Genomic DNA, 12,355 nt, shown 5'->3' on the forward strand with positions numbered 1-12,355 from the left:
AATCAAGCTCTGCTGCCTGCTGACAGATATTCAACACCATCAATCCTGACACACACACTCAACACACACACACAGTTTGAGTGCATGTTCAGTCAGAAACATACACAAGAGCATGCGGTCCTGTCGTACACACTTAAGGTGTTTCTGCAGCAACACAGAGAATGTGACATGCACTTGAACAACATTACAAATTGCTTTTTTGACATGTTTCATAATAAGTAATGCGTGAAATCACACTTAAGTAGCTAGAATCTTTCTTTTCGCAATAAAAATGCCAAGCACTTAACACTAGGGGTGTCAAACGTACCACTACTTTGGTCTCAAATAGATAAAAACAAAGATAACGAACTCAGTTTTACCCGAATGCTGTTACTGCATAAATATATGTTTACTGACAGATAATTGCTTAAGCACTGCTTACTTAAATGGATAGTTCACCCAAAAATGAAAATTATCCCATGATTTACTCACCATCAAGCCATCCTAGGTGTATATGACTAGCTTCTCTCAGACAAACACAATCTGAGATATGATGGTGAGTAAATTAAAGGGTTAGTTCACCCAAAAAAGAAATTTCTCTCATGTACTCATGTCATCCCAAACCCGCATCTTCAGAACACAAATTAAGATATTTTTGATGAAATCTACAAGTTTCTGAACCACACTTAGGCAGCAACTTCATTGCACCTTTCGAGGTCCAGAAAGGTACTAAAGACATTGTTAAAATAATCCAGGTGACTACAGTGGTTCAACCTTTACGTTATGAAACGACAAAAATACTTTTTGTGTGCAAAAACTTTATTAGGGCTGCCCCCTAATAGTCAAATAACCATTAGTCGACCAAGATTTTATTAGTCGGTTAGTCGCAGAAAAAAACCTCCCACAGGAAGTGGTGAAATCACGTAGTCTGTGAAGAACTGGATTTCATTTTTATATTTTCTGTTTTTTAATTAGTGTTTTTAATGTTTTTTTTTTTATTTAATGTTAGTTAAAGTTTTAGTCATTCTAATGTGTGTGTTTTAAATATGTCGGTTCAGTTTTGGTTATTTTAGTACTTCAATTAAAATAAACAAAAAGTGAGAAATGGTGTGTGTGTGTGTGTGTGTGTGTGTGTGTGTGTGTGTGTTTGTATACATATACACATATTATGTTTATTTTATTTAAAGTAATGATTTTTTTTATATTTTTAGTTAAAGCATATTAGATTTTGCTGTGATATCAAAGAAAATTAAGAAATTTCATTAACTACTAAAACGATGGTATGGCAACACCCCTAGTTTGCACAATTAACACAATTAATAAAAAACAAACAAAAAAATGGTTCTTTATTCTAGTATGGAAATATCAAGGCAACATAAATGCCCTTAAAACAGAATGAGCGTGTGTGTGAGAGAGAGAGAGAGAAAGTGTGTGCAGTAAAAAGTGAGTTTAATTGGGTTTTGAGGCCAAGTAATAACCACTTAAGTTTGCAAACAAGTTCCTGGTAGCTTGATAAATGTGCTTAATTTAAAAATAACCTTGTTACTCCAATTTAAGCATGGAAAAGCAGGGAGATTTTGAGCCTATTTACAGTTATTAAGCAGCCGATGAGGGCGACAAAATGAAGCCTGTCCAGATATTTGCTGCAATTCATCAATTACTCAAACGCGCAGAAACGTTCGGAGAGATGCAGCACGTTTCCCTGAGAGTCTGAACACACCAGAGGGCCGAAAGGGATATTAGCTGATCCGTCTTACAGAAAACCTCAGCAAACAGAAACCTCACAATGAGTAAACGCCAACAAGAGCGCAGTTTTCATGCAAATACAACACCTGGTGGATGGATGGAGGGAGCGAGCCGAGTGTTTGCTCTCATAACTGACCTGTCCAGAGGGGAATATCCATGAACTGAGCGGCTTGATGAAGAGGCTCTCTGTGTCTCCACACACACACACACGGTTCCTGATCCTGAAACACACAGACACACAACACAAGAATAAATCATGTGCTTTTTAATTGCTTTGTGGGATAAACACCCATCTGACACCAGGACACTCCATATCTGAAGAATACACACAAGTTATTATTATTTCTTCTGCTCACCAAGGCTACATTTATTTGATCAAAAATACAGTAAAATTGTGAAATATTATTACAATTTAAAATAACTGTTTTCTATGTGAACATATGTTAAAATGTAATTTATTTCTGTGATCAAAGCTGTATTTTCAGCATCATTACTGAGTATTTTCAGAGTCACATGATCCTTCAGAAATCATTCTAATATGATGATTTGATGCTCAAGAAACATTTCTGATTATTATCAGTGTTGAAAACAATTATACCTCTTCATATTTTTCTGGAAACCACGACGTGTTTTATTTTTCAGGATTCTTAATGAATGGAAAGTTCAAAAGAACAGCATTCATTTGAAATAGAAATCTTTTGTAACAATATTAAAGCCTTTACTGCCTCATTTGATCTATTTAATACATCCCTTCACACTATTTGTGAGGTATGAGGAGTTGCTGACTAAGTAGGGTGTTTCTAATCAGGTATTACACTTGTTAGGGTATTTTCTTAGAAGGCAGCTGCCCATTTAGACACAAGACAAGAAGGCAACTCACTAGGGTTTGGAGCAAAGCATAAAATAAAATATTATGAATACAAGCAACTTTGCATTTAAAGGATTCAGTGTGCAAAAAGGTAAAGCACAACCTCTTTTAATATAAATATAAAACTCAAAAAATATAGAGAGCCTCGCACACCTGAATAGGTGCATTGGAAAAACTAGAAAAATACAAGTCCAACACACTACATAAAGTGATTGTTCACCCAAAAATGAAAATTATCCCAGGATTTACTCACCCTCAAGCCATCCTAGGTGTATATGACTATCTTCTTTCAGATGAACACAATCGGTGATATATTTATATGTTTAGTCCTCAAAGCTTTATAAGGGCAATGAAGGGGGGCGTGTTTTGAAGCCCCGAAACTGCCTATAACTTGTATTGTGCGCACTTCTTTGCCTCGTCATGACGACTCGCTTGTTGTATTCCTCACTTGTAAGTAGCTTTGGATAAAAGCGTCTGCCAAATGAATAAATGTAAATGTAAATGTTAAGTTTGCATCTTCACATAGATAGTTTAATGAGCAAAGATTCAAGCAATCAGTCTTCCTCAGACTTTTCTTTCATAGAAATATAAAAAAAAGAATTCTGATGGCAATCAAATGCATCTCTACTGAAGTTGCCTGACCAATACTAAAGATCACTAAAACACACAAAACCTGTGTATAGGACCATGGATACACTGTCGAGACTGTGTTCAGTTTTCGGACTCATTTGCATAATTAAATTGCATTATATTATTTACCCCTGCAGTATATGAGCCGAGCATCAATTTGTGTGCACTAATGTTTCATGTGACTGAGGCTGGCGTGAGGTCGTCGTGCACGTCTCCTGCTCTTAACCCCTTAATGGGAGTCATTAATCAGGACATTGGTTATTTGAGCAGACGTCACGGCCCTCCTGAACGCACAAAACACACCGAGGAAGAGGATGAAGAGTGCGGATGGACAGAAGAAACACACAATCTGACATTTAACATGCATGCAGATATGTATGCGTCTATAATATTCATAAACACACCAGCTGACTTATAGGATGTGTTTGAATTGGAACGAAAATGGTCTGAAACACCAGAAGTGTCTTAAAAAAGTAATAAAGAGGCTAAAGTGGCATGCAAACTATAAGGGTGAAACCACCAAGTGCTCGATAAAACCACAGCTTCACTGAAAAATTACTACCAACATCATTTTTCCAGGGTGCAGAAGCCATCTTCATGAACAAAACCAGGCTGAAATAACTATAAGACACACACACACACACACACCCTCTAACTGATTAAAAATACATAATGCAGAAATCACCACTTGACAAAAAGACGCCCCGTATTCATCCTGAGCTGCAGAAACGCTCCCAGCTACTTCAGAAAGTCAAACTGGGTCACTGTCTGCGGGTTATCTGAGGAGATTCACACACACACCTCTGATCTTCAGAGACACACCAGGTCAGAAGTTCATCACCTTCACTGCGCTCAGGTTATATATGATTAATATTGTATATATTCATAGAAATTTTATCATAGATGTTGTGTTTCAGTAAATAAGACCTCTCGTGTGAGCAGAGGGAATTGTGGGTATGAGAAGGAGCCGCTTATAAAACAAACTAAAATCCGATCAGATGAGAAACATCTGTGGATGAACTCTACTGAATTCTGTAATAATGCACTGATTGGCTACTGTCATTTTTTTTTTTTTTTTTGGAGACATTGAAATATAAATAAATAAAATACAAAATAAATAAATAAAACACAAACAAGATTAATAAATACTTAAATAAAAATAAATAAAATAACTAAAAATAAAATACAAATAGAAATAAAATCAGAAAATACAAATTAATGAAAATAAATAAATAAATTAATTAATTAATTAATTAAAACCATAATAAATAAATATAATACAATTAAAATAATAAATGAAAAATAACAAAATAAAATAAAAATAGAAATAAATAAATAAATGATGGATGAAGACTTTACAATTTAAATAAATAAATAAAATTAAGTAAATAAAATAACATTGAATTATAAATAATGACTAAATAATAATATAATAAATGAATTAACAAATGAATGTGCATAAAAAATAAAATACTTGTTGAATACTTTAGAATTTAAATAATTAAATATAAATAAATAAAATATAAAATAAATAAATATAACAACCATTGTAGAATAAATACTTTACAATTAAAAAATAAATGAAAAATAACTAAAAATAAAATACAAATATAAATAACATAAAAAATACAAATTAATGAAAATAAATAAATAAATCCAAACCATGATAAATAAATATATTACAAATAAAATAATAAATAAATAATAAATAAAAAAATAATAAAAAATAAAGTAAATGAACAAATTAAAAATAAATAAATAAATATTTTTTTAATTTAAATAATAAATGAAACATAACTAAAAATAAAATACAAATATAAATGAACAAATTAAAAAAAAAATGAATAAATAAATGAAAACATAAATAAATAAACAAACATGACCATGATGAATAAATAATTAATACTTCAATAAATTAATTAATAATAATTACTCTATGCATTGTATGCTAATGTAAACAGCATTTAGTTGATGGACTAATGACCTGAATGAATGCATATCTGTATACGACTCTTGCTTGATGAGTGAGTTTAAAGTCCCCCTGTAGTCAATAATTTTATCCCTCAAAAATCATCTTTGATCACCAAAATGACATAAACATTTTTTCCCGTGAAAAAAACACCGTCATGCTTTAAAATAGCTTGAATGTAACTCTACACCCTTCATTTAATATATGTGAATGAATGAATGAATGAATGAATGAATGAATATGCATTTAGGCCCCGCCTCCACCCGCTCACGGCAGCTCAGAGATCCACTCGGTCAACTTACCGAGGTTAACGCTGCACAGTGGCATTGCTCTTTTCAACATCACACAAGGGTAATTAATATGATTAGACTTTTGCTTGACTATGATATCAAACAGCTACTAATGTGTAGCTAATGTTACACTAACCATGTTCCTGTTCTTCATCTCAGAGTCAGACAGTTGGCTTTCAAAAAATCAGCATCCTTACAAATGCATTGAACAACTCCGAATGTCATGGAGAAACGCATACAGTTCATCATAACATTGTAATATTCATCATACACCCGCTATATTGGTAAACCTACATGATTTTTCATATCAACAGAAAAATATACCGGGATAACCTGGCTTCTCTCGAGACTCCCCTGCTAGTTCGCTGTCTTTTTTTCACTGCAGTTTTAAGGAGAAAATACTCAGCAATGGTGTTGACATATGAAATGAATTTGCACATTGTTTGTCTTAAAGCATATTAAAATCACCACATAGACATATAAACAAAATTGAAAACTTGATTTTCACCACAGGGGGTCTTTAACTTTATGCAAATGAGCAGCAACAACCAATGGGAGAGCGAGGAGTAATGTTCACATGATCACAGCGTGTGTGTGAATTACAGAGCTGACATGTGAAAGTATGAAGCACTGCAGGGCATTATGAAAAAGTGTTTCATCGATGAGAATCATATTAATGTGATAAAGGGCAGATTCACAGCTGGACCACATCGATTCTGTCTATGGCCGCGTCCGAGAACACACACACACACTACATTAATGCGTCAGCCGCTGCAGTTTCAGCATGTAAGACAATGACTACTGAGACTCATATTGACACTAGATCTTGTGCTTCCTACATGATGAACACATTCAATCTAAGACTGTTAATAAAAACTAACAGGTATTCCAGACTAACTCAAACGTAAAACACGTAGAGCAGCTACATCTGAAACACTCAAACTCCAGTGTTTCTCCTACACAGACTGCATTACACAAACCTCCTTTAAACCGGCTCACTGTCTGAACTGATTCACACACAGCATATAAACCTCAAGAGTCTTCACAAATAAAACCCCAAACCATCAGAAAACCCTCAGAAATGATGATCAAATATAACAGACTCCATCCACTTTTACAACAGTTCTCTCTCTCTCTAACACATCAATACTGCAGCCATTAAAATGTGAAATTTCTTCACACACACACGGACATGAGACTCCTGCAGTGTGTTGAGCTCACTAATGTGATTCTCACTTTAATAGAGATTGACCTCGCAAAAAAAATCACTATGGTAACCATACCACCCAACTACTGTAGTTACGTCAATAAAACTGTGGTAATTTGGAATAACACACCGATGGATGGATGGATGGATGGATGGGGTTCAAAGTCTTTTTCCACAATTTTTGTATGTATGCAAATTGTATAATATCCAACCATGATTAATAAATTAAAATAATATCATAACATCTTAGTTGAAAATTCAATATATGTTGTTTGTGTCAAAACATCCCGTGTTTCGGTCGTGACTGCACATTTTTGGTGGTGACCACATCTCATTACATAATATTAACTTGCTTACTAAAACATATTAAAATACTAATGATTTGCATAACTGTACAAAAATTTTGTTTGTTTACCTCAAAAAAATGATTATGTGTTCCCTTTTGTCACTACCAAAACAATGATGTTTCGGTCATGACAATTTAGATACTTTAGGCCCCATTTACACTGCATGGTTCAAGTGACCCAATTTTTTCCTCCCATGTGGCATAGATCGGATATGAGTCACGACCGTGTAAACAGGAAAAAAAGTGCATGGATTCCGATTTACACAGATCGGTTTCAGGCCTCATTCATATGTGGTTATAAATCAGATATGAATCGGATACTTGCGTTTGCGCCTGCAGTGTAAGCGGACAGATCGGATATTCCCCTGTAAATGCGACTCCTGTTGAGTCATTAAAAAGTGAGGGTTTTTAACATTTCGCGGTACAGACACACCTATAACAAACGAAGCATCTCTAGTTGACTGGTAGATTATTAATTTAATTTGTCTGTGTTAAATAAAAGGCGATCTGACGTTGAAATGTGTTGCATTGAGTGCCCGTTGCCGCTGTTGTCAGTGACGACGGCTCGTGCACAGACGCGCGCTTCAGTCCCTATTCGTTCCATTGAAACCACAAAATAAAAAGCACACAAACTTGATATACAATCACTGATGAAAGCACTGGTTTTAATGACAAAAAAAACTAGTATAGGATGGCGGATTCGAGCCCATAAAGCTGTGAATATCTACCCGAACCCGAGTATTATTCAACTCGCACGCTTCCAGTGGAGCTGCGTACGTATACTGTCATGAAGAATTTGTATTATTTTTATGTAGGGATGTAACTATTGCATTAAAAGGGTTTCTATATGAATTCATGTCAATAAATTAAAAGTGCCCTAGAACTTTTTAAAAAAAGATGTAATATAAGTCTAAGGTGTCCTCTGAATGTGTCTGTGAAGTTTCAGCTCAAAATACCCCATAGATTTTTTTTTAATTCATTTTTTTAACTGCCTATTTTGGGGCATCATTAGAAATGAGCCGATTCAGGGCTACTGGCCCTTTAATTCTCGTGCTCCACGCCCACAGAGCTCGCGCTTGCCTTGAACAGTGCATAAACAAAGTTTACACAGCTAATATAACCCTCAAATGGATCTTTACAAAGTGTTCGTCATGCATGCGGCATGCATGCGTCGGATTATGTGAGTATTGTATACTGTTATATTGTTTACATTTGATTCTGAATGAGTTTGAGGCTGTGCTCCGTGGCTAACGGCTAATGCTACACTGTTGGAGAGATTTATAAAGAATGAAGTTGTGTTTATGAATTATACAGACTGCAAGTGTTTAATAATGAAAATAGCGACGGCTCTTGTCTCCGTGAATACAGTAAGAAACGATGGTAACTTTAACCACATTTAACAGTACATTAGCAACATGCTAACGAAACATTTAGAAAGACAGTTTACAAATATCACTAAAAATATCATGTTATCATGGATCATGTCAGTTATTATTGCTCCATCTGCCATTTTTCGCTATTGTTCTTGCTTGCTTACCTAGTCTGTGCACATCCAGACCTCCATGAGTTAGCATATGCAAATATTTGGGGGCGTACATATTAATGATCCCGACTGTTACGTAACAGTCGGTGTTATGTTGAGATTCGCCTGTTCCTCGGAGGTCTTTTAAAGCAGAACTAAGTAACTTTTTTTACCTTCATAAATAGTTTTCTAAGCCCTTACGATGGTTAATTGACTTGTAGTGGTGTGTTTGAGGCGAGCACTAACCCCCTCTGGCACGTCTACGCCAGAAAACAGCACTTGCAAGTTGAGCTGCACCGACCCGAAACAATCTCGCCTCATGTTCACGTTCACGCGAGAGTGTCAAAATGCTTTACGGTAATTCAAAAACAATGTATATTATGACTTTATAAGACAATTTCGAAAATTACCCACCTCCATCGAGTGTACTGTATTTGCAAATTACCCACCTCCTCTTTCTTGTACTGTATTTGCAAAACTACTGCGCTGGTGAGCGTTGTAGTCGTTGTAGTCCAGAGCTGCGCTTGGAGTATTTACGACCGTGTGATTCACTGAAGGAAACTGTAGGGGGAGCTTCGCAAATCCTACTGAGTTCTGCTTTAAACAAATGAGATTTATATAAGAAGGAGGAAACAATGGAGTTTGAGACTCACTGTATCATTTCCATGTACTGAACTCTTGTTATTCAACTATGCCAAGGTAAATTCAATTTTTCATTCGAGGGCACCTTTAAGCTCAATGTACCATTGAAGCTGATTTGTGATGTCATATAGGCTATTTTTGGTACGTTTCGCCAAGTGCAGTGTAAAAAGGAGACATCCGATACAGGTCACTTTTAAAAGAAATGTAAGCACGTCGTCCAAAAAAAATCGGATATGGTCAAAAGATCGGCTCTGTGCATTAAGACTTGCAGTGTAAATGCGGCCTTAGATACTTTTTTAACTCAAAGATGATAATCAGCACATGGTTAGCTAGCACAGTTCAGGACAGTTGTACACAGGAAAAAAACTCAATTTTATGGAATAACACCCAAAAAAGTTTGCTTAATTGCAGAAAAAGGTGTTTGGTAGTGATGTTTCTTAAAGTTACAGACAGACTTTGAGACTTTTGAACACATTTAACTCAAATGAAGGACCTATCTACTATGAAAGAGAGGGACAGGAATATTTCCTGATCAAAACTGTAGAAGTGTGTTAAAATCAGTCTCAGACAATGGACTAAAACATACTCTGTTTCGGTAATGACGTGAAAATGCAGGAAACTTTTTTTCTTTTTCTTTTTTTTCTTTTTACATAAAGTTTAAATTTAAATATAAAATAAATATTTTTAACTTCACTTTAAAAAAAAGAAAAACTCCAAAATATATTTTTAAAAACAACAATGGAAAACAATTGCAAAAATTATTTCAAAATCATTTTCACAAGTTTACAAATTTAGGGTTTAGGGTTCAGGACAGCCACTTCCCAATTGAAAGTACCCAATAAATTATGATTTTATATATATTAAGCTTACTGATATTTTAAATATTATTGTGTGATTCAATAGATAATAGAAGTATTCTAAAATTTGAATGCTTTTTAAATGTGTTTTTTTTTGGTTGCTGGACGGCAGTTTGCACAGCTTTCTGACAGCTTTCATTAGTTTTACCCATTTTTCTTTTTTGCCATCTTATTGAAAGGGACAGAAAGAGGCGGCCAAGACAGATCTCTTAATGAAGGGTGTGTTTAGGCCTGTCCATTCTTAAATTAATTACAACTGCTCAGATATCAATTCAACACACACACACACACTGACTGTGCTGCTCCATCCTAATTGAATTACTTTCAGTCTTTCTGGATTTCAATTATCTGCCTTACACGGACACACACACACACACACACACAGAGAGAAAGAGACACATTGCCACACTAAACGAGTCTCAACGCAGAGAGTGTGTGTGAACAGGTTTAACACACGCACACGCTTCTCAGCAGTTTAGTAACACCAGTTGTGTTTCCCCCCTCAGGAAGTGCTTCCAAAAACACAGTCTGTGTCCTCATCAGCGTCCTCGGACGAAACTAAGCATCTCCGTGTCCTGCGGGAGCCGTTGAGCTGCAGGTAATTGAAGATAATAAAGAATATTCACCTCTGTAGCCACAGACGGCAGAGACTCAAGAGAGCAGCGCAGTTTCTCAAGATCCACATGTGTGTTTGATGAATCCAGACACACGGAGGACTCCAGCGCCATCTACTGACACTAATCACACACAGCTGCACTAATCAACTAAAAAATGTGATCTAAACCCCTAAACAAACCAACAAAACCAGCATAAGCTGGCGTAGGTCCGTTCTTGTGACAAACAGTACTAAGGTAATACCTTGTTTTTGACAATACCACAATATTTTAACACTGAAAATTGATTATGTCTGCCATTCAGTAGATAAGAATACCATGTAAATGCTGTAGTGTATGAATACTGCAATAATTCAGTACCATTCACAAGTTTGGGGCTGGTAGGCCTATATTTTTATATATTTTAAAGAAATTAATAATTTTACCCAGCAAGGTTGGATCAAAAGTGACAGTAAAGACATTTCTGATGTTATAAAAGATTTCTGTTTCAAATAAATGCTGTTGATTTGAATTTTATATTAATCAAAAATACTGAAAAAATAATAATTAATAAATAATAATTTCATCAAAACAATAATGATCAGAAAAATGTTTCTTGAACATCAAATCAGCATATTAGAATGATTTCTGAAGGATCATGTGACACTGAAGACTGGAGTAATGATGCTGAAAATTCAGCTTTGATCACAGGAATAAATTACATTTTAATATATATTCACATATAACACAGTCATTTTGAATTGTAAAAATATTTCACATTACTTCCATATTTTTACTGTATTTTTCACCAAAAATCAGAAGAGCAGAAGAGACTTCTTTCAAAAACAGACTTCTTTTGTTCAGGCTGCAGTTGCTCTGTCTCTCCAGCAGATGGCTTCACTATGATACAAATGCAGCTGTCCTGTTTCCCTTGCATGAGTGTGTCCTGAAATAACCTCTGAATAAACACCTTAAACCCCTCAAGAATGTATCCTATACAAAATACTGTGGTGGTACCATGGTGCAGTCATGTATCGGATGGAAAAAACAAGGATTAGCATGTTCATATTAGCGTATTCGCGTGGCATGAGGCCGAGAGGGTTTCAAACATCACAGTATCTCAGATAAACATTTGAAGACAGCAACAAACAAAGCTTCTCATAAGCTCAACACCCACCAGTAGACAGGCAACAACACAATAATAAGACAAATGCTTCACAACATTTCTATAACTTTAAATGGAATTACATGATGGAAAACTACAATGCACTACAATGAAAAAAAAAAAGTGTAGGACTTACTTTGAAACGAGTTTCACTCATAAATTGCAAGTAAATTTCACAAAGAAATAGCAAATGAATTAAATGTGAAATTTTTAAGTTTAAAGATATTGACATACTGTAACATTTACGGACACCAAACAGCAAAATCACATCACAAACAAGAGCTCAATAACATATGACAGCCTACATTTACATATCAGCATCTTGACCCGCACTAATGAACATCAGTGTGAACTACACCAATCCACAGCTCGTCCAATCACAAGAGAGCTCATTTACATATTGAAGTCACAAAACACGAGCCCTTTAGCTCTCTGAATTCAGTGAAAACAAAAATAGAGTGGGACTTTGATGATGCTCACGTGTACAAACATGCACGCAGACGGAGTAATTATTCATGTTTAATGAGAGCTTGCTCTATAA

The 12,355-nt window shown here is 35.1% G+C and overlaps 1 protein-coding gene across 5 annotated transcripts in view; it reads right to left on the bottom strand.

Annotated features, from left to right (window-relative positions):
- Positions 1 to 10,799, bottom strand: part of rbfox3b (RNA binding fox-1 homolog 3b) — a 223,215-nt gene extending 212,416 nt beyond the window's left edge. For 4 of the 5 annotated variants that reach the window (XM_048200603.1, XM_048200620.1, XM_048200609.1 and 1 more), the window contains exons 1-2: positions 10,683 to 10,799; positions 1,862 to 1,946 (exon numbers count right to left, since the gene is read on the bottom strand). In XM_048200603.1, coding sequence (XP_048056560.1) covers positions 1,862 to 1,946; positions 10,683 to 10,784 — 187 coding nt within the window. In that variant the 5' untranslated portion in view covers positions 10,785 to 10,799. Of the gene's footprint in view, positions 1 to 1,861; positions 1,947 to 10,682 lie in introns of those variants that run through there. The other variant, XM_048200629.1, reaches the window with a different exon arrangement.
- Positions 10,800 to 12,355: the final 1,556 nt, after the last annotated feature.

Source organism: Megalobrama amblycephala, linkage group LG1 (genome assembly GCF_018812025.1).
Source record: "Megalobrama amblycephala isolate DHTTF-2021 linkage group LG1, ASM1881202v1, whole genome shotgun sequence".
Lineage (NCBI taxonomy): Eukaryota > Metazoa > Chordata > Actinopteri > Cypriniformes > Xenocyprididae > Megalobrama > Megalobrama amblycephala.